The 24,395-nt window shown below is 37.4% G+C and overlaps 1 protein-coding gene across 1 annotated transcript in view; it reads left to right on the plus strand.

Moving 5' to 3' along the window:
• TNN (tenascin N) overlaps positions 1 to 24,395 on the plus strand; it is an 88,884-nt gene that overhangs the window by 22,840 nt on the left and 41,649 nt on the right. The window contains exons 5-10 of the mRNA XM_031936924.1: positions 3,743 to 3,928; positions 5,103 to 5,192; positions 15,097 to 15,360; positions 17,760 to 18,023; positions 19,715 to 19,978; positions 22,417 to 22,680. Coding sequence (XP_031792784.1) covers positions 3,743 to 3,928; positions 5,103 to 5,192; positions 15,097 to 15,360; positions 17,760 to 18,023; positions 19,715 to 19,978; positions 22,417 to 22,680 — 1,332 coding nt within the window. The remainder of the gene's footprint in view (positions 1 to 3,742; positions 3,929 to 5,102; positions 5,193 to 15,096; positions 15,361 to 17,759; positions 18,024 to 19,714; positions 19,979 to 22,416; positions 22,681 to 24,395) is intronic.

Here is a 24,395-nt window from a genome sequence, read left to right on the forward strand (position 1 = left end):
AGACTATTACAATAATACAGGGACCTTTAGGCAGTGGAGGAAGGGAGAATGTAAGAAATGTGGAGGTGGAGTAAGAAATAGGACTTGGCAATTGATTGGTGGTAGGTTCCTTTATCTTGTTAACCTTCAAGCAGAGGCCAGTTGACCACTTGGCAGTTATGTTAAAGTATGGATTCTATGGGTTGGATTAAATGGCTACTGAGGTCCTTCCCAACCCTTAAATTCTGTGATTCTGGATATGACAGGTGAGAAGAAGTCAGGACTGCATATATAGATTCAATAGTCATGATACCATTATAATAAATTGGATTGCCAAGGGAAAGAGTGCAGGGATTAAAAAGGGCTAAAGACAGACCCTATCCACATTGAAGGGTGGTCAAAGATCCAGGAGAATATGATATCTCTGCTATAGAGGGTGAGCAAGAATTTCCAAAACTCTGGAGAAGAAGAGGAGGATGGGGATTAGAAAAATGCCATTGGCTTTGGTAATTAGAAGGTTATTAGATCACAGGATAGGGTTTGAGAGCTGAGAAGAGTCTTGAAGGACATCAAGTCCAATCTCCTCACTTTACGTGTAACCTTGCTATCTTGTTCCCCATTGAATGAGGTCCAGGTAGGTTACATTTCCACAGTTCCTCCTTGGAGGTTCCAAGCCCTCTCCACTTGGGCTCTCTGAGACCCTTAAAAGAAAAGGCTTGAGAGAGTGTCAAAGCTCTCTGCAAATGGCTACAGACCAAGGATGGTGTTTCCCCAAATGTTAGGAGTGAGTCCCCTGTACCCCAGTTCCATATAGCAACATAATCATCATTTTTACAAAGAAATATTTACTTTAAAGGTATAATCATAAATATACAGACTGACTCTCCCAATCTGTGGGAGGCATCTCCTTCTCCCTTTGTATCACTTCACTCTCTAGGGATGGACAAGAGATTAGGTTCATAGTTTAGCTCTGTTCCTATAGAACACCGTTCCAGCTTCAAATCCAAAATTTCCCTCTGGCTTGAGTTTCAGGTGCCCTGGCTTTTCCATATTTTTCTACCAGGCTAGCTGGTCTCAGCATCCTGGCCACCAAGGCTTAGACTCCCATGTCTAGTGGCTCTAAAATATGCGTATTTGTTTCTGTTCCCTTTTGTTTGTCTTTCTGAAATGACTTTTTGAAAGACAAATGAAAGGGAACAGAAACAAATACTCATATTTTAGATCCAAGCTAGAAAAGGGAGAGCAGAGGGAAAAAGTCCTTCCCTTCTCACAGAAATTTTGAGATATAACGTCTAAATTTATGAAAAAGAAAGCTTATTATGGCAGTGGTATGAGGAATGGATTGATGGTATGAGGAATGGATTGATAGAGGAATAGATAATAAAATCTGGAAGACTATTATAACAGTTCCAAAATTTCAATTCATGATTACTGTACTTTAGGTGAACTGTAATCTTTGCTCCCTGGACAGAACAAGAAAGAGTGTGAGACAGAAAGAAATGGACTATCTCAATCTTCCCACTTTTAAGATCATATCCTTTTCTGGCTTGTTCAGACTTCATAACCCATTAAAGGAGGAGGACCTCCACATTAGGGAATCTGGACACAATCAGGCAAGCCCTATTATGGATGCCCCTACATTAGATGATCTTCAAAAGCCCCCCTCTATACAAATGAAAAAGCGGAAGCCTAGGAAGGTTGCTATTTGCCTATTGTAATATGGGAGATGAGAACTGGTTTCTTTTAGGAAATATTTACAATAGAGTAGTGCAAGCAGAATGTAGGTTGCAATACTTTGAGAAATGGGTTGTGAAGAAGTGGGATGTATGTAACTTTTTCAAGAAGTTTAGCAATAATGAGGGAGAAATGATGGGATTACAGCTTGATGGAGTAGAAAAGTAGAGATGATTATTTTAAGATTGTGGTGAGATGAGGGCATTTGTAGAGAGATGGAAAGGAGCCAGTGGAGGAGAACTGAAAGACAATTCCTGGGGAATATTTTTGGAGGAGGCAGTGGAGAATGGGATAGGGAAGAGAAAGAAGGAAGAAGAGATAGGGAAATCATATTGAGAAATGCTTAGGAACATAGGAGGTAGGGTCTTGAGACAGTTCATGTGAAATTGCTTTAATCTCAGCAAAGTGAGTAGAAGGCTAAACCATCTGTGTACTAAGTGCTGGGCTATATATGTGAGGGAAGGAAAATAATTGACACAATATCTGGGGCATGAAATGAGTCGATAAGGGTAGAACTGAAGGATGGTTGAGCCACAGTGAGAAGCCAATTGAAGCTATATAGCATAAATTTATGGAGGATGAAATCAGCCTAATTTATGACTTTCTTTAAGAACACAGCATTCGTAGGAGAGGAGTGGAGAGATTTGATTATTTAGACTAGCAAGGGATGGGGCAAAGGATTAAAGGTAAAAATGAGGGCAAATAATGAATTTAATGTTTATAAAAAAAGAGAATAGGAAGTTGTGGAATTTGAAATATTCTGAATCTGGAAAACTGTACAGTCCCAGAGTGGCAAGATCTAACATTTGACTCCACGTCTTTGCACAGACCCCTGGGAAACCTTTACATTAAAGGCTTGAGAAGAGGAGAAGGAATAAGGGATTTCTAGAGGATTGTTGCTGGCATCCTGTATGTTTAAAATCCATTTGTGCTGTTGTTTTCAATCATGTTCAACTCTCTTTGATACCATTTGGGATTTTCTTGGCAGAGTAGTTGACCATTTCCTTCATCAGCTTGTTTTAGGATGAGGAAACTGAGGCAAACAGAGATAAATGACTTGCCCAGGGTTTCACAACTATTAAGTGTCTGAGATTGGATTTGAACTCGGGAAGATGAATCTTTCTGACTCCAGACTCCATATTCTGCACTAAGGCACCCTTAGTAGATTTCCCAGAATTACTGAGAAGCAGACTCCCTAGAAGTAGATTTCATCCTCACAGACAATTCCCTCCTCTCCCATAGTCCCACATTTACTCTCTAACTCCTTGATTCTCTCAGCTGCTAGTGCTCCTCCCTATTTATCTTAGATTTATATTGCATATATTTTGTAAATTCTTTGATGTACACATTTTATTTCTTCTGATAGAATATGACAAATATTGTTTCATTTTTATATATGTACCTGTTATCTAATACAGGGCTTGGCATTCAGATTTAAAAAATGTGTATTGATTGATTAATTATGGTGGCTGAAAGTAGGTGGAAGAGGACAATAGAATTGGCAAAGCTGAGGAAATTTGTGGTCAGGTTACCATAGAATTAATCAATAGGAAATGGCTTAAACTTCCCCAGGCTAATTCTTGAACTTCTTTATCAAGGTGTCTAGACCTCATGTCCTGTAGCTAGCTCTCTCAAAGCAGAGGCAGAGACAAATATATCAATGCAAGAAAATCTGGCCACTGTGTTGAAGTACTTTATATTAGCCTTTGTTCCTTGATCTAGGTCTCAGAAGGATGTCTGACATAATGGGCATGGAGAGAGATGAGGGTTTCAAGACAAAGGTCTATTGGCGAGGGAATAAGAATGGAAAGGAAGGGATAACAGGAAAGAGGAAAAGGTCTAAGCCCAACTCTTCTGTTCATTTATCATGTATATCTTTAAGGTTTCTCTTACAAGGTTGTCAGAGCTGGTTTTAAGTTTTCACACATAAAACAGTGGCAAAGATTTGGGGGTTGGTTGGAGGTCTGCTCCAGTCCTTTTATCTTATTCCCTTTTAATTTTTTTCTCCTTTTCTCTACTTGTACCCTAGACACCTCTGTGATCGGCACTGGTTGGGTGACTGATGAGACAGAGTACTCTCTGGATGTGGAATGGGAGAATCCACCTGCGGAGGTTGATTATTACAAACTCAGGTATGGCACCTTAGAAGGGCAAGAAGAGGAGGAAGTGACTGTGCCCAAGAGCAGTGACCCCAAGAGCAGATACGACATTACAGGTAAGAAAAGTTTAAATTGCTAATGGAACTTTAATTCAGTATGGGAGGTGATGTCCAGTGCAAAGGCTGAGGGAACTATGGGAGAGGAAGGAATTGTCTGTGAGGATGAAATCTACTTCTAGGGAGTCTGCTTCTCAGTAATTCTGGGAAATCTACTTCTCAATAACACAATTGCCACACAGAGAGTTTCAGGTACACTTGAACCCCTATCCTTGAATTTCGTAGACATGATAAACTTTCTGATCAAGCTAAAACCTCAGCCTTTCAGATCCTGCCTCAATATTCTATTGCTGCCTACCTTCTCTCAGATCTGCCTACTTAGAAGGTTTAAGTAGGGCATTTCTTAGAGGGGTCTAATATTTCAGAAAATGGATCTGAATTCCTTTCTCATGAGTGCGTGTGTGTGAGAGAGAAATAGAAAAAGATAGAGAGGAAGAGAGAGAAAGAGAAAGAGAGGAAGAGAGAGAAAGAGACAGAGAGAGACAGAGTGACAGAGATAGAGGGATAAAGAGACAGAGATAGAGAGAGAAAGACACATAGATTGAGGGATAGAAAGAGAGAGACAGAGACAGAGAGAGACAGAGAGACAAAGAGAGACAGAGAGATAGAAGAGAGACATAGAGAGACAGAGACAGAGACAGAGAGGGAGAGACTCCATGTACGCAGATTTAATCTACTGAATTTAACTTCCCATCCCCCAAATTACTGACAACTGAGCTGTTCCAGTGGTTGGAATAGCCTTTGAAAGTCTTGAAGTGATTACTGTGTTGAGAGGGAAAGACCCTTTCAGGAGTGTTTTCAGTCACTAGAAAAGCACTTGTGTCCACAGATCAAATCAAAAAGCAAGTGGTGGTCCCTACTGACTTTCTTCTTCACAAATGGAGAAAATCTAATCAGCTTTAGGAAGTGTCCTTATACTTCCGATTTCATATCTACTGAATGTCAGACCACTATATAGAGGAATTCTTTATGGGCCCCTCTTGATTGCATTGGATCAGCTAGCATGCCTTTTAGATGTATACTCTAAGGAGGAGCTTGGTATCTCATTTGCTTCTGATCCAAAGGAAACCTGGACAATCTCTAGGATGTCTGTTCTGGGTCTTAAAAATGCTGCTCTGTTGAATGAAGTCATTTTCAGTAATCCACAATGTTGTTTCTGCTGGCTCCTTTATAGGTTTGCAGCCTGGCACTGAATACAAGATCACTGTGGTACCCATAAAAGATGGATTGGAAGGCAAAGCAATTTCCCTGAATGGCAAGACTGGTAAGGACTCCTTTGGAAATGTTCTCAGACTTTAATTCTGCCTCTCCTCATCATGTTTCTTTTGGCTATTTTACCTTCTCCCTATATAAAAATTCTGGGTCTAATGAGAGATAGGGAAGAATAAGTTTATGGGAAGATATATTCCTTTTCCAGATAGACATCTATGGGGGTGGATAGGAGGAGGGAGGCAGATTTAGTGTTTTATTGGAAAATTTCATGGTGGCAATAATCTTCTTTTAAAGGTGAGAGTCTTGAAGAGAAAGATTATTTCTGATAACTTGAAAGCTCATTTGACCAGTTTTTGATTAGTTGATCATTTCCAAGACTTTTGTCATCTTGTAACATGGGTTTATTGTTGAATATCATTTGCAAAAATTTATTTGTTCCACACTAATAATATCTTTATCAAGGTATGCATTTGGATTTAGGTGATAATCATGAATATCTTGTATAGATGGGAAGAGACTTATAAGTTGGTACTTGTTGAGGATTCCTTAGTTGCCTTTTTTTTAAATCTAAGAATCTTTTCCCCCTGTGGTATTTTCCCTTTCTTCAGATAATCGATTGTATATATCGGTCCCTTAATGTATTCCCATCAGATTGCCTCCATCAGATTTTTTCTACATACATTAAGTCTATCCCAGTGAATTTTGCCATTTTTATTCTCTTTAGTGCCAGTTCTTTCTGTTTTTGACACATTTGGGCCTGTGATGTTAGAATCCAAATGTAGTTATACTGTCTTTGTGAAAACAGTTTGTCAGTGTTATCTTTACAGGTGTTTTCCATTTTATTCTATTTTCTCCTATTCATTTTTTACTTTTAATGTCCCTGGGATCTCTTTTCTTTGTTGGATATCTTGTCAAGTTTTCTTTAAGCTGTTTTTACCCTCCGTTACTTCTCTATGCTTTATAAGTTTATCCATCTATAATTGACTCAGATTTCTTACACCAGAAATTGACAGCAGTGAGGATAGAGAAAAGTTAAGAGGAGAATAAATATACACACTGTAAAAACTGCCATGATCTTGTCTTATTTATCCATTAGCCAAAGTAACCAAAATGCCATAGTTTAAGAAAACTGCTCTAAACATTTCATGACAATTGAAGTTAAGTGGGAAAACATGGAAAGTATAGTTGGTATGATTATCCTTACTATCGTTTTTTATCATCATCATTATTATTAGAAAGAGAATTACATTTTTAATGTGGAAAATAATGCTATTGGACTGAGATGAATCTCTTTAGCAAGACATAAAGAAAGAAGAGAATTTTCTAGTCAAGAACCTTTCTCTGAGAAAACTCTTCTTTGTTCTGGTCAGTTTTATTCTTACAATAGCTAGTTTTGACTGCTTGGAGTAGAATACAATACAGGGCTAAAATTCAATGTGATGTTGCTGTAGCTACTCCTTTGCTGTGTGGGGTATGTCACTATATAAAGGATCAGAGGAAAAAATGCTTCTTTAAGTTCATATTTTTGTTTGCTTAAGAAGTATAATGAATACAATATCAAATTTGGATAGCAATTTGGCTAAGATACAATTTTAATGAGTTGATAAACTGTACTTTTCTTATAATCTTTCTCTACTCCAGTCCACTTGGGTATTTCCACGGATCTATGATCTAATTAACATGAGCATACTTCTTCTACCAGTAGAGATTGCAACCCTTCTATACCTTTTTATTTTCTGATTCCTGTCCACATTCAATTAAAGACCTACCTAATGCACTGAAGATTTTCCTTGAGTTTTTGAATATCCATGAAATGCACAAGTTGTCTACATGTTGTAGCTTGCTTTCACTCTGTAACTGGTGGAAGATATAAAAGATAACATTTTCCTTTTCCAGTCATATATGTCTTTATTCCTCATTTATGTAGAAGTCATCACTAGAAATATGCTATAGCCTCTTTACTCCTCATTGCCAGATTAATCTTCCTCAGATGATACTCTCATCATGTCATGTCATATCTTCTGTCATTTCCTACTCCCCCTGTTTCTCTCAAGGCTCTTCATAATCTGGACCCATCATACCTTTCCAAATTTATGTCCCATTGTTTCCCTATATAGTCAGACCCGTCTTTTTATTGTCCCTTAGACATGACTTGTTCATTCTTGACCCAATTTTCCCTCAAGTTGTTCTTCTGGCCTGGAAAGATTCCTTATCTCAATATTATCTATCCTACAAAGCCTGATTCACATTCTGTTTGTTCCATAAAGATGCTCTAACCCACAGTGATCAGAATTTGCAAGGCCTGAATTTCACATTGTCTTTTGCTGTTATTTCACTTTTTAAGTCCTGATTCTGCAATAAAATTGTAAACTCCTCAAGCGAAGGAAAGGTCTATGACTTACTCATTTTTGTATTGCTTATAATGCCTAGTTAAGTGCCTAGCTTCACTATTGCCTCCTAGTGAAAATATTTGTTCAACTGACTTTTTGTTGAATCGTGAAGCTGGAGGAAGCTAAATCTCAAAAGCATGGCAAAGATAATTGGATTCAAAACAAACAGAGATTATATTTTTTATCTGTACACAAAAAAGATGAAAATGGATTTAAGAAGAAAGCCCCCAATTCAGGAGAACCATTAATTAATACTAATCCAATTCATTTTCTTTAATATGAAAAGTCAGTTTTCTACAGACTTTTGTAATCACCTTGTCCTCAAACTAGGGAGGAATTCAAGAGTACCACATGCAAGAATGAGAGAACAAATAGTACAGTTAGGGAATTTGAAGTTTGAATTGCTAGTTAAAACAAGAGTATGAAAGGGAAAGGCTTGATTCACAGTAGACACTCATATGAAGTCAATTCAGCATTTGCTCGTAGAAAAATAAGACCAAGACTCAGAACCAGGCTGGTCCTCAAAACAGCAAATAAAAATACAGACCAACATTATGGTTGATGAAATTTCTCCCTCAGAGCCTTAGAAACAATCACTGCTTAGTAACTGATACGATTTCTATGATTTTTTTCTTGAGTCTCACATGTAGGCCATTCATATTCATGTTATCTCTAACTGTAATCTCCCACAAACTACCACCAACTATTCAGAAAAAGCTGCCATTCTGAGTTCCTCAAAGCTGAAATATGTTGGGATAAAAAAAAAAAAAACCAACCAGTTCAAGACCACATCTTTTCTTTTTAAATTTTTGGAATTCTTTAACATTTTTTTAGGAAAATACAATGATGTCATAGCTCTCCTCTGCCAGATGAGAAGCTGTAATTCTATCTTAATCTCTGATATATGCCAAAGACACCAGCTTGATTCTCAGAAGCCTCCACGGCTCTGTCAGCAATTTAGATAGTATTGATATCTCTAGCTTTGGACAGACTTTAGAATACTTCAATCAGACCCTATCAGCTCAGATCCAATTTCAGGCAGATAATCCCCTTAGAGTAGTACCTTAATTAGTAGTATCTAAAACATGTGCCTGAGTTTTCCAATAATTTAGTATAAGGAGGATGTTAATTGATGGATGTGAATTAATTTACTGATATAAATTAAATTCTCTGTCTCAATGGCTTACTTGTGTTATATCAGGTTTTTAAATCTTTGTCCTTTCTTTTACTTTCACGTAGGAAAGGAGAATGATAATGACTTCAACAGTAAATCTGTCCTATTCTATTTCTAACATAAAAATGGATCATATTTGGATTACTCTGTGATTAGATGACATTACTCATTTGTCTTGGCCTTCTGGAAAGGCTGCAGTAACAATGTACTCTTATCCTTGACTATTTCCTGCTATTTAAGTAGGATACACCTTTTACTAGAACTCCTATAGTTGGATAGACAGAAAGATAGTTAATCTTTGCTTCTTATTTGTGACCTCTGTAGATCAAGGACTGGCAATGTTTCAAATTTTTATTTATTCATTGACAAGGATTAAGGAGTGTCTTTTAAACAGGGCTCTCTTGTATAATTCAAACATTTCAGAGGAGACATTATGCTTTAAGCTTTAGTAGTTGATAATTACTAATTAATACCTAAGGAAGATGTAATTCAAATATGTTAAATTAAGAAGGAACATAGGATAGGTACATAAAAAGTTAAATGGTGATCTGGAGAGATGTCAAGAAGAAAGTCTTATTAGAGAACTTGCTTTATGTGTCTCCCATGGCCTCCTTGGATACTGTGCCCTATAGGTTGCCGAAGCTTGGTTTAGGCTGAAATAGAGAGAGAATTAGGGCAGTTTGGTGGTACGGTAAGTAAAATGCCAGGCTTGGAATCAGGAAGAATCATCTTCATGAGTTCAAATCTGGCTGTGTGGTTCTGGGCAAGTCACTTAACCCTATTTGTCTCAGTGTCCTTATCTTTAAAATAAACGAGAAGAAATGGCAAACTACTGAAATGTACTTGTCAAAAAACCCCCAAATGAGATCATGAAGAGTCCATTCAACTGAAATGACTGGAAACAATGCTCTAAATGTGAACTCTTCTGTCTATCTCCTTTGTTTGCAGGACTCAGATACTCAACACCTTTGTCCACATATTATCAAACAGAGGGAAAATAAGAAAAAAGTGTCATTCCTAGCTGGAGATATTTATCCCAGCCACCTTATAAAACTTTCTCCTTGGTGATTTTTCAATCCTTCAGGTGTGACTGGGAAGGGGTAGTTGTGTGTACCGAACTCAGTGCTTGGTACTATGACAAGGGAATGCAGGGAAAGAATATGGAAAGAGAAAATAGTTCTCTCTGTTATTTTCACCAGCCTTCAGACTTCTAAGTGATAGTTATGGAGAGAACATTTCATTGGGATATGCACCCGGGGAATTTTATTATGAATATTCAACTATAAAGGACATTATTTTTTTATTCAACAAAGATTTGAAACGACTTAAATATATGTATTTTGCAAAGGGAAACTTTTAATCAAACCTTTCATCTGAAAAACAGAACAATCTTTTCAGACTTATTTTCTTAGCTAAAAAATTCCTTTTTTCCAAATAGACCCTGCTCTCTTACCCCACACTTTGACATTAAAGACTGAGTTTAAGGACTGCTGATTAGAGAGAAATCCTTTAACATGAAAAATGTTCACTTTTTTTCTTTTGCATTTATTGATTATCAACAAGAGATTGGTATGACTCATCCCAACTAGAGCTCTATGTACCACAGCAAAGGGTCCAGGGGAATCGAAAATGGGGGAAAAAAAGTCTATTGACTGGAGTCTCTGGGTAAGAACAAGCTTTTCTGGTAGCAGGAACCTCAGAGCTGATTTAATTTGTATTTTTTAGAATTCAGAATATTTTTTCATAAAGTTGTTGATAGCTTGGATTTCTTTCTTTGAAAACTGCCTTTTCATATGTTGACCATTTATTTATTCCTGAATACACCCAATGGGTTTTCTTTTGTCATTGTAAGGATACCAATGGAGGACATATGGTGTCTATCAATTCCTTGTTCTCTCATCTTCTTTTTCACTCATATATTTCTTTGACAATATCCCTTACTCCCCTTCATAATTTCCTCTTCATAATGTGTTGCTGCCTACTCACAGCCACTATTGTCTTCTAGTGATATATTAATTTTAAATTCTTCCAGAATTGTATTGTTCCATGTCTCACAACCATACAATACTGTGAGAATTTATTGGTATTATAAAAACAAGCCTTTGTTTCAAGGAGAGGTTTTGGGTCATTAAAAGAACAATCTAGCCTGCTCTGCTCTTGTTAAGTTTTGGATGCAGCTCATTATAAATTAGCTCAGTGACTACCCCCAATTGTTATTATCTATTCAAGTTAATAACAATAATACAATGTAATCCTAGCTAATATTGTATTTTATAATACATATATTTTTCATACCATAGTCAAATAAATACATGTGTGCTATGGAGAGTTTACTCTCTATATGGTGAGTTTATTTATTTATTTGGGGATATCAAGGGCAAGGCACTATAATTAAGATGCAAAGTAGACAGTAATGGAGTGTTCATTTTTTCAAAAAGAGTTGAGCACACTTCTCTCTGCCCTATCCGAGGATAACGATGCTTTATCCCAGCTCTTCCTGGGTATAATGACAAAACAGTGCTCAAGACATTGTAGACCTTGTACTTCTGTAGAGTTACTGGCACTTCAGGTTTGCAATCAGGCTGAAGAAGGGCTCTGTCAGTGGGCCAACTCTACATACAATTAAAAAAAATCTATTGGCAACTCAGAGTATAAATCTGTTACTGAATTCGGTTACCATGGTGGCCCAGCTGTCACAAGGCATACCAATAAATGATTAGCTGAGGATTTGATCAAGAAAGTTAGCTTTTCTTTCATCTGATTTTTGGGCAGATCTAAAAATCTTCTTGCTGGCCTGTAGTAATCACAGTACTCCCCTAGTTTGCTCTTGGAATTTGGGCCTAGGATTGTAATTTTTACTTTTGGGTGTGATGGAGCAATTATTTAACGGTCACACTTTGCTTCCAATGACAAGAATGAGTAAAAAAGAATCCTTGGGAGCAAACTTCCAAGCTATCTTCCTTATTACTTCCTATTTGTTGGGCTAGGAGAATGGATGATGGCCATAAAGTTGATGTGACGTGGGCTGTTCTTGTTTTAGAGGAAGAATTGACCTACATAAACATTCTTTATTTTTCAATGAATCATAAATAAGTTGGTGGCAGAACAATCTTGACAATTTCCTTTGGGAGTCAGAATTGAAATTTTCAGCTGCTGAATTACTATTCTTTGAAATGAAGGTAGGAAACAAGTGGAAAACAGGTAGCCCAAGATGAGGTAAGCAGCTGAATTTCTTTAAAATGTAATGAAACGTAACTGAAATCTGTGAAGGAAAAGTTATGAGTGTGGTGGTGGGAACACAGGAAATAGGCAGTAGCATCTCCAATAACTACCATCACAATCCAAAATTTTAGCTGGGCCCTTTAGAAGTTTACTTTCCCAAGTTCAAAGTACTTTTTGAGTCAGCACACATCAACATATAGTTCATAAGTCTCCATCTGCATTTACTTTTTAATAGTCAGATAAAGGAAACAATTAGCTCAAAGCAAAAGCAGAGTAAGAAAGATAACAACAAAATCTATCTCTAGAAAACTGGAATACACTCTCTTACATGGATGCACAGTCAATGGGAAGAATACATACTCAAAGAATTTATAGAAGATTAATAGGAACCTATATGGCCAAGGGCAACTTTTCCCTTAAATATTACTCCCTTTCCCCCAGTACCTTTATATGGTATCTTCAAATTGTTCCTTTTGGCCTCTAGGCCCTTGGAGCTTTGTCTTGGTGGAGTGCATGCCTTTAATGCATGGCCATGGTCACTACTGTCTCTAGCTTTGAGTTGAGCTGAAACCTTGACCTAAAATACTACTATACATTTTCAGAAAGAAACAGAATTTTAATTAGAGGCCTATAGTATCTTTACTTCCACATTTATTTTCTTGTGGCTTAGCACAAGAAAGTTTTTTCCCCCTTGAATCCCTAATATTCCAATATTAGCTCCTACAATTTATTGTCACCTAACAGAAAAAGTTGAAAAAAATTATGGGATGAACATGTTAACTCAGGCTTTCTTGCCTGTGGGCACATGTTACTTGGTCTTATCATTGCAAATGGATAGACTTAGTTCAATTTTTAAATGTGAGAATATTGGAATACATCCCTGGTAATGTCACAAGTCTTTCCTAACTTGTCTGTTATTTAAATTCAGATTTTTTATTAAGTTGGGTTTCCTTTTGAGCAATTCACTTAAATTCAGCTCTCTAGGCAATTCTTGAAGAACATGTTTCAGTGAGAGTGAAGACCTGTTTTGGTAAAGGGAAATTCTTCACCAAGGAGTTCTATGTACCCTGAAATTATACATCTAGTTCCTGCCCCCATCCCTTGAAAAAGTGAGATGTTTTCCTATATTAAAATGAAAGTTTTAAATCCAAAAGTTGGTCCCATGTGTCTGAACCTTTGGGTTTTTTGTTTTAGGCTGATCAGAGGCAGGTTCCTGTAGTTTTGAATGGTAGGAGGCTATCTCTTTAATGTGTGGAGGAGGTCAGAGCAGAAGGATATGGGAGAGAAGTCTAGCATCTTCTGCAGCTGTTACTCATCTCCGACTTGGCCAGGAATCCTTAGCTACTCAAAGAGCATCCAGCATTTGGATCTGTAATGGAAAATTTGCTTAATCATCCCCATAGCTTTTGATATAATGCTGAGTGGTTTTAGAGTTGCTGAGCTTGCCCCTTCTAGTAGTGATCTTCCTCCTTGAAGATTCTATCATGGAAATACCCCAAATTATCTACCTTTCCACATTTATTTATTCCTGGGTACTGAGAAGTGGAAGCATGGCCTAGTGGAGAAATCTCTTTTCAGTAGCCATCTTTAGATTAGAGGGAGGAAAAAAGAGGGGAAGAGAATATGTTTTTCTTTTTATTCTTACCAGCTCAGATGGTATTCCCTTCTTTCTTTTCATGCATTTCATCCTGTAGTTGGATACCTGAAACATACAGGAAGTTTCCCTGTTAATTATAGTTCCTATTGCTATTGAGGATGTGTTATAGCTCTTGGAATGGATGATGTGCATATTAAGAAAGATTTGAGACTTAGAGAAAGTCCTGATCTCTCTTCCTATTCTTGCTAGCATTCTTGCTTCTGTTCCAAATATTTCTTATTCATTTCTTCACCCCTTCCAACTTTTTTGGATTCAGGTGAGGATTTGAAACAGTGGGCATGTTAAAACTCTTAGAACTGCCCCTTAGAACCATGACTGAAGATGAGAAGAACAGAAAGAGATTCCTATGAGAAAAGGATGATCAGAGGAATCTCCTCACTTACTGGAGTGAAGGAGGTCTCATGAAGCTGGACATGTACTCTGATCTCCTCCTTTGGTCTCTGGCTCCTTGTTGGAGAATCCATGTCTTCTTGATGTGATGCAGCAAATCTAAACAGGAGTTCCTCTGGAGAGAAATCTCCTATTTCCCCCGCATACATATGGAGTCTAGGAGGAGAGAAACTGCTATAAGATAATCTCTAAAATTAAAAAAAAATTATTTCTCCTCTGTGGCTCTTATAACTCACTAGTTGGGCAACTCTTCCCAGTCCTGTCACCAGGAATCTTTAACACAATCCCCTAGTCGTGGGAATCAGCCATAAGAAATGGCTGAGAGTCATCTCTCTTTGTTCAGCAAAGGATCAAAGAATGTTTCCTTCAGTGAAGGATTGGAGTATCAAGGGGGTACCCTGATCATCTGTAACAGGTGCTAAAAAATGTCAGAGATCTCATTCTTGGGAATATGATTGTGGAGGCTTTACCTAGTATAGCCACAGATTCTCTGGAGATTTCCCTTGGAGGTTGCCCCAGAAGTTTTCTGGGGTTTCCTATCAAAGTATGAGCAGTCATTGCAATCCTTTTTTTAGACTATTGGATCTCTATAAGAAATCCATTTAGAGTTGACTTTAAAATTTGCAAAGAGTTTTCCATGTGTTTTCTCATCTGATACTGCAATAATCCCACAAATTAGATACTATTATTATCTCCCATTTTTCACATAAAGAAACTTAGACAGATTGAGGACAAATCTGAAGTAATAGGTCTTCCTGATTCAAAATCCTATATGTTATCCACTGTGCCACTTAGCTGCTCTCTCTGGGTATGGGACAGTGTTAGATATCTTATGAAAGGAGTTAAATGAGAGAAAGGGAAAACTTACATAAGTCTGCTGCAATTTTCCAGAGAAAGACAAAAATGGCAAGATGAGGAACAGTATCTGGATATGGGACAGTGCTAGGTATCTTATGAAAGGAGTTAAATGGGAGAAAGGGAAAACTTACATAAGTCTGCTTCAATTTTCCAGATAAAGACAAAAATGGCAAGATGAGGAATATTTTGAGCTAACCATCTTCCTCATCCACAGCCCCCCCCCAAATCCTCCAGTACTAACTTTATTTATTTGATGTTTTTGAAGGAATTGACAGTCCCACCAATGTGGTGACTGACCAAGTGACAGAGGATACAGCGAGTGTCTCCTGGGATCCTGTCCAGGCTCACATAGATAGATATGTGGTGCGCTATACCTCTGCCGAAGGAGAGGTCAAGTTGACGCCGGTAGACAAGGAGAAGAGCAGCACTCTGCTGACAGGCTTGAACCCTGGCATGGAGTACACTGTCCATGTGTGGGCTGAGAAGGGGAACCAAGAGAGTAAGAAAGCCAACACCAAAGCCTTAACAGGTAACACTGACAGCTTAAATGTATACGGTGGCTTTCAGATTTGAAGGTGCTTTTACAGATCTTATTTCACTTGCTTCTTGCAATAATCTTGCACAGAACAGCCATTTTTATTTTATTTTAATTTTTTTATTAAAACTTTTTTTTTCAAAATATATGCATGAATAATTTTTCAACATTAACCCTTCTATAATCTTGTGTCTAGTTTTTCCCACCCTTCCCCAAATCCCTCCCCTAGATAGCTAGTAATCCAATATATGCATACATATTTATACAATTATCTTGCTACCCAAGAAAAATCAAACCAAACAGGAAAAAAATAAGAAAACAAAATATAAGCAAACAACAACAAAAAGAGTGAAAATGCTATGTTGTGATCCACACTCAGTTTACACAGTCCTCTCTCTTGGGTGTAGATGGCTCTCTTCATCACACAATCATTGGAACTGGTTTGAATCACCTCATTGTTGAAGAGAGCTACATCCCATCAAAACTGAACATCAAGAATAGGCATTTTTAGGCCCATTTTACAGATGAGAAAACTGAGGCTTGAAGAAGTTAAATTGTGTGCCCATAGTTACACGATTTCAGAACTGGTATTGAATCCCATGGCTCAAGAAATCGTATTTAGAGAACTACATTATACTGCCTCCCACAAGGAGAAAAGAAAAAATAAAAACTGAGAAATTCCCTCAGGGAGAAGGGTGATCTTGCATCAGGAGACTGGTGCCCAGTTTTGACAGCTGGGGTGTCAAAATATTCAGAGAAACAAACGTGATTTCTTTTTATAATTGAATTTTTGTCTTTTTAGCCTCAAATAAGCTTTCTCACATACATAAGTTGTTTTCTCCCTCTCCCCCACCCCCATATTGTAAGTCACACTTAATTAGACTGTAAGTTCATGCAACATTTTCCTAGAATTAGCTGACACTTTGTAATTTTCATTTCTGGACATGAAAGCTTGAAACATTTGGCTGACAAAGAGTTGAAAGCTTATCTTGGCTTGCAGTGACTGGTGGGTACTGTGCATATAATGTAGCTCTTTTTCAGAGAATAAGGAGGTGGCTGGCATTCTAATACAACAGAAACAAATGTACTGAATATGCCTTTAAGCTTTCACAAATCCTGAAGCTTACTTACATCCTTCCTATAGACAGTCAACTGTGAGACCCACCGACACTAGAGAACTTCACTCTGGAGCATCGATGCAATTCTTTCTCTGTTGAACGCTCCACCCTGGTTGGTGTTATCTGTTAATCCAGGGCCGCCTGCTTAGGGAGACCACCCATGCTTTCAGAGATAAAAAAAAATGGCCTTTTGACAGATTGTTAAAAAAAAAAAAAAAAAAGCTCATTTGTAGTTAATTCAGTGTTCTCTGCCATCAACATAAATTGTAAGCTTCGTGATTATGAATAGAAATTGGCATTTGACATGAGAAACAATATTTACAACCATTTGGGCAGACCCCATTCTCCAGAGTAGTCATAATATAGACTGGCCTAGCTCTCCCTTTTGACTCATCTATTTTTTTTTTTTTTTTTATGTTTTGGGGTTTTATCCAAAGTTCTATTCAAATGTCTCCTCTTACAAAAGACCTTTCCTGACCTTCTCCAATTGTTTATGGATCCCCCGTCCAAATATTTGACCAAACTTATCTTCATATTGCCTGGCAACACATAAAAGTATATTTATTATTCTAGTTTAGACAAATTAATTTTGTAGAGGTTTAAATCATCAAACGGTTAAAGATGATATTTTTAGTCACAGAAACTCACTAAGACCGTGTGCTAAGGCCTAGAGGGGTTGCAATCTGTACTGGTGGCAGGATTACCCAAGCTAGTGAAATTATGAATCATCGAACTAAACTTCTTTGAAGTTCAAAGAACAGGAACTAAAATAGCATATTGCATAAAAACAGGGAGAGGAGGAAACCGGAGATTGATGAAAACTTTTTAAGAACACAATTTGAGGACAAAGTTCTAGCAGTTAGAATGGATTGTTGACTTTATCTAAAAGATGTACTTCTGATTATAGGATATTAGCTTCCAATTTCACCACCCCTTGGTTAAAGGCTTAAACCACCACAACCCTTGGCATGTAATTAAGGTGATGGGATAAGGAATGGGATGCTCCTTATTTTATGAAAAGAAAGTACTTCTAAAGAGGTTTTCAGAAAAACCACATGTTCTGGTTTTTGTGAGACTATCTTTTGTCTGGCCACGTGTCCCTAGTTTAGGTTGGGAAAATGAAGTCGCCGTGTAGCTAAATAGACTTAGATATTTTTTGCTCGATAATTCTTGTGTGTGTATGTGTGTGTGTGTGTGTGTGTGTGTGTGTGTGTATACACTGGTTTTTCAGAATGAGAAACATTAAATTTTTCTTCATGGATATTTTTCTTAAAGAAATTGACAGCCCAACCAATCTGGTAACTCAACACGTAACCGAGGATACCGCCAGCATCTCCTGGGACCCAGTCCAGGCTGTCATAGACAGGTACCTTGTGAGCTACACCACGGCTGATGGAGAGACCAAGGAGATCCCAGTGGAGAAGGACAAGACCACCACTCTGCTGACTGGCTTGAGACCAGGCGTGGATTATACCGTCTACGTCTGGGCTGAGAAAGGCGACCAAGAGAGCAAGAAAGCTAATACCAAAGCCCCAACAGGTAACAGAACTGTTACTGCTCACATTAGATAGAACATTTAGGCCCATTGTGTGCTAAAAAACAAAAAGCTGTAGCTAATGAGTATTATTAATCCAGTTTAAAAACAAGCAAACTGAGCCTGAAAGGTAAAATAATTTGTTCAGGATTACAAAACTATTAAACGATAGAGATATTTGATACCCATGTTCTCTAAATTCAAATTCTGTGGTCTTTTCACTACCCTTGGTTGTCAATGAGAACAAATTTTCTGATTCATAAATGGCCACCTGGTGGCCAGTTTTAAGATTTTTTGCTGTCTGGTATCCGTGATAGCAAGTTGTAATAACTTATTGTTTAGTAGTGTCGAAGGTCTGAGAAAAACAGCAAGGGCCACAGTATTTTGTTCAGATAGCCTCTAAGTCTTTATATGAATTTATATGAATGAATGACATTTTGTATTAATGACCCCTGTTTAAGAGACTTCTTAAACTTTTACTAAGGTTTTCTTATTGAGATAGTTATGCACCATGTCTAGGATTCTTACAAAATATAAGGTAAGGATTTCCACAAAGAAGTTCTACATAAAATCAACCATTAAGTAACTTAATAAACATTTATTAAATATCTATTATGTGCTAGGCTCTGGCACAACTCCTGGCTGTGACCCTGGGCAGGTAATTTAACCTATTTGCCTCAGTTTTCTCATCTGTAAAATGAGCTAGAGAAGGAAAAGGCAAATCCCTGCAGCATCTTTGCCAAGAAAAATCCCCAAAAGGGTCATGAAGAATTGAACTTGACTGAAAAATGTGCCATGCATTTTGCTAGAGCCTGGGTATACAAATACAATGAATGAAATATTCCTCTTCCCAAAGAGCTTACCTTCTAATGAGAGTGACATTAAACTCATGTGTATAAATGAATAATAAATATAAGGAGAATAAATACAAATGAATACAAGGTAGTTAAATATAAGGTGGTTTGGGAGGGAGAATAGCAGTAGTTTGTTGGGGAAGGATCAAGAAAAGTTTCATGCAGAAGGTAGTACTTGCTGCCTCAGCTTTCTCATCTATAAAATAGGGATAATAATAATAATAATAATAATAGCACCTACCTTCCAGGGTTGCTGTGAGGATCAAATGAGATAATAATTATAAAGCACAGTGTATGGCACATAGTAAGTGCTATATAAATATTAGCCCTAATGATATCTTGAAGAAAAAGAGGACTCCCATGAGGTAGAAGTAAGAAAGGAGTATATTTCAGAGATGGAGACAAGAGATAGGAGGGACCACATATGGTATATGGCTAGATTGCAGGATGTCGGAGGTGAAATAATATCCAAAGAGACTGAACGTACAGGTTGGAGCTAGGTTATGGTGGTCTTTAAATAAGAATTATATGCCCTGGATGGCATGGGAGAGATCAATTTAACCAGTGGTATTGCTGGATGAAAAGGTTACTCTGGAGAAACTGTTCTGCCAGCAATTTGGAGAGCTATAAATCTATTCCCTTAGCTCCCTTCCCCACTTCCAATCCAGGAAAGCAGTAACATCATTGGCTGATAAGGTCCCTCCAGCTCTCCTGTCCTATAATTATTAAATCCTGTATTTCTGTAAAAAGCTTGCTATTTCTGCCCAAACTCATAAGAATGAATTGTGGCTTTGCCTAATTTGGTGCTAATGCTCATTATCCTCCAAACATTCTTCTTAAAGTAATTGATGACCCCAAGAACCTGATAACTGATCAGGTGACAGAGGACACAGCTGCTATATCCTGGGACCCAGTCCGGGCCATCATAGACAGGTACATGGTACGTTACACATCCGCTGATGGAGAGACCAAGGAGATCCCAGTGGGGAAGGACAAGACCAACACCATCCTGACCGGTCTGAGACCAGGAGAGAATTACTCTGTTTATGTCTGGGCTGTGAAAGGAGACCAGGAGAGCAAGAAAGCCAACACAAAAGCCCCAACAGGTAATCCTGAGTAACAATATCATTACAAATAACAGTTCACTTTTATAGTAACTTTCAGAATGATTTCTTAATAACAATCCTGTAGAATAGGTATTATTGTCTTTGTTTTATAGAAGGAGCAATTATAACACATAGAGAATAGATAATTTTCTAAGGACCATGTTTTAGTAAGTAGCAATCTAATGATTTCAAAATTAATTAGGTGATATAATGGGTAGAGCCCAGGATCTGGAGATCTGAGTTCAAATATAGTCTCAAACACTTAATAAGCTGTGCAACCCTGGAGAAGTCCCTTAATTTATTTCTCAGTATCTTGATTTGTAAAATGGTATAATAATAATGCCTACTTCCCAGAGTTATTATGGGAATAAAATGAGATTATATTCATAAAGTGCTTTGCAAACCTTAAAACACCATATAAATGGTGTTTTATTTTTGTATTTTATTTTTTATTATTGTTGTTAATTTATTTCCTCCAACTCCAAATTAAGCAGTCTTTCCACTACTCTATGTTGTCAAGATAGTAAAACATAAACTAGCTTATTTATTTAGAAATATCTAGCTGATGTTAACTTGTAAGAGTATTTCTATCTTAGAAGACATAGCAATGGGATGGCCATGTGGTATAGGGAAGGAGGGATGGTGCTAGACCTAAAACCTATTAGGACAAGGGATCAGGGACTCTTTCTCCCACTGAGAGGGGCCAAGTTCTAGACTTGCAGGGACCATATTCATTACAGAAGAAGGCTAGGTTCTAAAGGGATGATTTTCTGGCCTCTAGTTCTTTATACCACTACCCAGAGCCCCAGGGAAAAATCATCCAGAGTTTATGTCTGACTCATAGTCTAGGAGCTGCCTCAAAGAGATAATTATAGTTCCTTCTAGAAAGATACTCAATGTACTACTTGTATCAGGTATTGGACAGCAATTTATTTCTCCTACTACAACAGAGATACTTATTACACAGAAAAATCCTAAATATGCATTGACAAAGATTTAAAATGAAAGTATATAAAACTTGTCTGTTATATCTGCCTATTATACTTGTTTGGCAGATTGGTATTTAAAATATCAAAACATGAAATAATTTGAGGTACCTTTCTACCATCGGTGAGTTTCCTCTGGAACCTACGTTGTGAGGAAATGCCTAAGTCTGCCAAACTCACTCCTTCACTCCTTTCCTGGTTCTGTTCCTGACTTTCTGTACTTCTCTACCCTGTCCCCTTTTAATCTCCTTTTTTTAAAAATGTATTTTCCCCAGTTAACATCTAAAAGACATGTACATTCATTTGGTTACATATTTCCTTTCTTATTTTCCATTTCCAGCGGTGGGGAAGAGGGAAAAATTCCTCTCCATCCTTATTCCCTTCTCTGGTCATAAGAGGAGTCCATGAGTTCTCATAATTCCAGGCCGTATCTTGGCAAGGGAGGAAGAAAAGAGTGAAAATGAATGCTTTTCCCTTAAAATTTTATAAAGTTAGCAAACCTGGAAGCACATAGAGACCAATCAGAATTTTTAACAAGGGAACTGATCATCTGAAGGATGCTCTGTCTGGGAACTCAGTGGTACTCCTCTGATTCCCCCTATTATTACAGGTATATTGGAAAAAGCACTAGATTTAGCCTCAGACAACTTAACTTCAAAGTCTAGTCCTGATAATTACTACCTGTAATACTAAATACTAAATACTACTCCAGGCAGGTTATTCAACTTCTCAAGGCCTCAATTTCTTCTAATGCAAAATGAGAAAATAGAACTAGAGATTCCACCAGGTACCACTGTACTCTAAGTCATATCATACCATGATTCTGTTCTATGGTGTCAAAGTAATGTGGCTTGAAGGTGCAATAAGGTGTGTGTGTGTGTGTTAGAGAGAGAGAGAGAGAGAGAGAGAGAGAGAGAGAGAGAGAGAGAGAGAGAGAGAGAGAATATTTCATGTTGACAGTGGACCTTTATGGAATTTGTCTATTTTTTCCACTAGGGTCTAGTTATTGAGCTACTTGTAACGCTTGTAATTTCCTAAACTTTTATTAAAAGATACACAGAGCTCTTTAGAGAAGAAGCCATAAATGAATTAAGTGAATGACTTGGACATCCCACTGGAAGCCAGTTTAATCAGTTTTTTTTTTTTGGTGGTTTTAATTGTTGCTGCAAAGAGAAACCCAATTCCCTCAACTCTGAGAAATCGCAAGTTTAGAGATGTCCCAAAGAATGAACTTAACAATAATAAACCTTATGGATTGAGAACCAGGTATTTCCAGTTCTACAGAATTCCCTCGGAGGCTATGAGAGGGATAACTTTATTTTTATGCAGAAGGAAGGAGAGGTGATGATGGTCTTAGAAACTTTTCTTCTTCACTTAAACTTGAAAAGATGGATTGGGGCAATAGTCAACTTGATACTAATACTTATCCTTCTCCAAACACTCTTCTTAAAGAAATTGATGACCCTAAGAACCTGATAACTGAAAGGGTGACAGAGGACACAGCCACTATATCCTGGGACCCAGTCCGGGCTGTCATAGACAGGTACATGGTACGCTACACATCCGCTGATGGAGAGACCAAGGAGATCCCAGTGGGGAAGGACAAGACCAGTACCATCCTGACCGGTCTGAGACCAGGAGAGGATTACTCTGTTTATGTCTGGGCTGAGAAAGGGAAACAAGAGAGCAAAAAAGCCAACACAAAAGCCCCAACAGGTAACCCCTAGTAACAATATCATTACAAATAACAGTTCATTTTTATATTAACTTTCAGAGTGTTTTCTTAATAACAGTCCTGTAGAATAGGTATTCAAGTATTATTGTCTTTGTTTTATAGAAGGAGCAATTATAACACATAGAGAATAGATAATTTTCTAAGGACCATGTTTTAGTAAGTATCAATCTAATGATTTCAAATGTAATTAGGTGATATAATGGGTAGAGCCCTGGATCTGGAGATCTGAGTTCAAACATAGTCTCAGACACTTAATAAGCTGTGCAACCCTGGAGAAGTCCCTTAATCTATTTCTCAGTATTTTGATTTGTAAAATGGTAAAATAATAACGCCTAGTTCCCAGGGTTATTATGGGGATAAAATGAGATTATATTCATATAGTGTTTTGGAAACCTTAAAACACCACATAAATGCTATTTTATTTTTTTATTATTATTGTTATTAATTCATTTCCGCTAATTCCAAATTAAGCAGTCTTTCCAGTACTCTATGTTGTCAAGATAGTAAAACATAAACTAGCTTATTTATTTAGAAATATCTAGCTGATGTTAACTTGTAAGAGTATTTCTATCTTAGAAGATATAACAATGGGATGGCCATGTGGTATAGGGAAGGAGGGATGGTGCTAGACCTAAAACCTATTAGGACAAGGGATGAGGGATTCTTTCTGCCACTGAGAGGGGCCAAGTTCTAGACTCGCAGGGACCATATTCATTACAGAAGAAGGCTAGGTTCTAAAGGGATGATCTTCTGGCCTCTAGTTCTTTATACACTACCCAGAGCCCCAGGGAAAAATCATCCAGAATTTATGTCTGACTCATGGTCTAGAAGCTGCCTCAAAGAGATAATTATGGTTCTTTCTAGAAAGATACTCAATTTACTACTTGTATCAGGTATTGGACAACTATTTATTTCCCCTACGACAACAGAGATACTTATTATACAGAAAATTCCTAAATATGCATTGACAAAGATTTAAAATGAAAGTATATAAAACTTGTCTGTTATATCTGCCTATTATACTTGTTTGGCAGATTGGTATTTAAAATATCAAAACATGAAATAATTTGAGGTACCTTTCTACCATCGGTGAGTTTCCTCTGGAACCTACGTTGTGAGGAAATGCCTTAGTCTGCCAAACTCACTCCTTCACTCCTTTCCTGGTTCTGTTCCTGACTTTCTGTACTTCTTCTCTACCCTGTCCCCTTTTAATCTCCTTTTTTAAAAAAATGTATTTTCCCCAGTTAACATCTAAAAGACATGTACATTCATTTGGTTACATATTTCCTTTCTTATTTTCCATTTCCAGTGGTGGGGAAGAGGGAAAAATTCCTCTCCATCCTTATTCCCTTCTCTGGTCATAAGAGGAGTCCATGAGTTCTCGTAATTCCAGGCCGTATCTTGGCAAGGGAGGAAGAAAAGAGTGAAAATGAATGCTTTTCCCTTAAAATTCTATAAAGTAAGCAAACCTGGAAGCACATAGAGACCAATCAGAATTTTTAACAAGGGAACTGATCATCTGAAGGATGCTCTGTCTGGGAACTCAGTGGTACTCTTCTGATTCCCCCCATTATTACAGGTATATTGGAAAAAGCACTAGATTTAGCATCAGACAACTTAACTTCAAAGTCTAGTCCTGATAATTACTACCTGTAATACTAAATACTAAATACTACTCCAGGCAGGTCATTCAACT

This window comes from Sarcophilus harrisii, chromosome 4 (assembly GCF_902635505.1).
Source record: "Sarcophilus harrisii chromosome 4, mSarHar1.11, whole genome shotgun sequence".
NCBI lineage: Eukaryota > Metazoa > Chordata > Mammalia > Dasyuromorphia > Dasyuridae > Sarcophilus > Sarcophilus harrisii.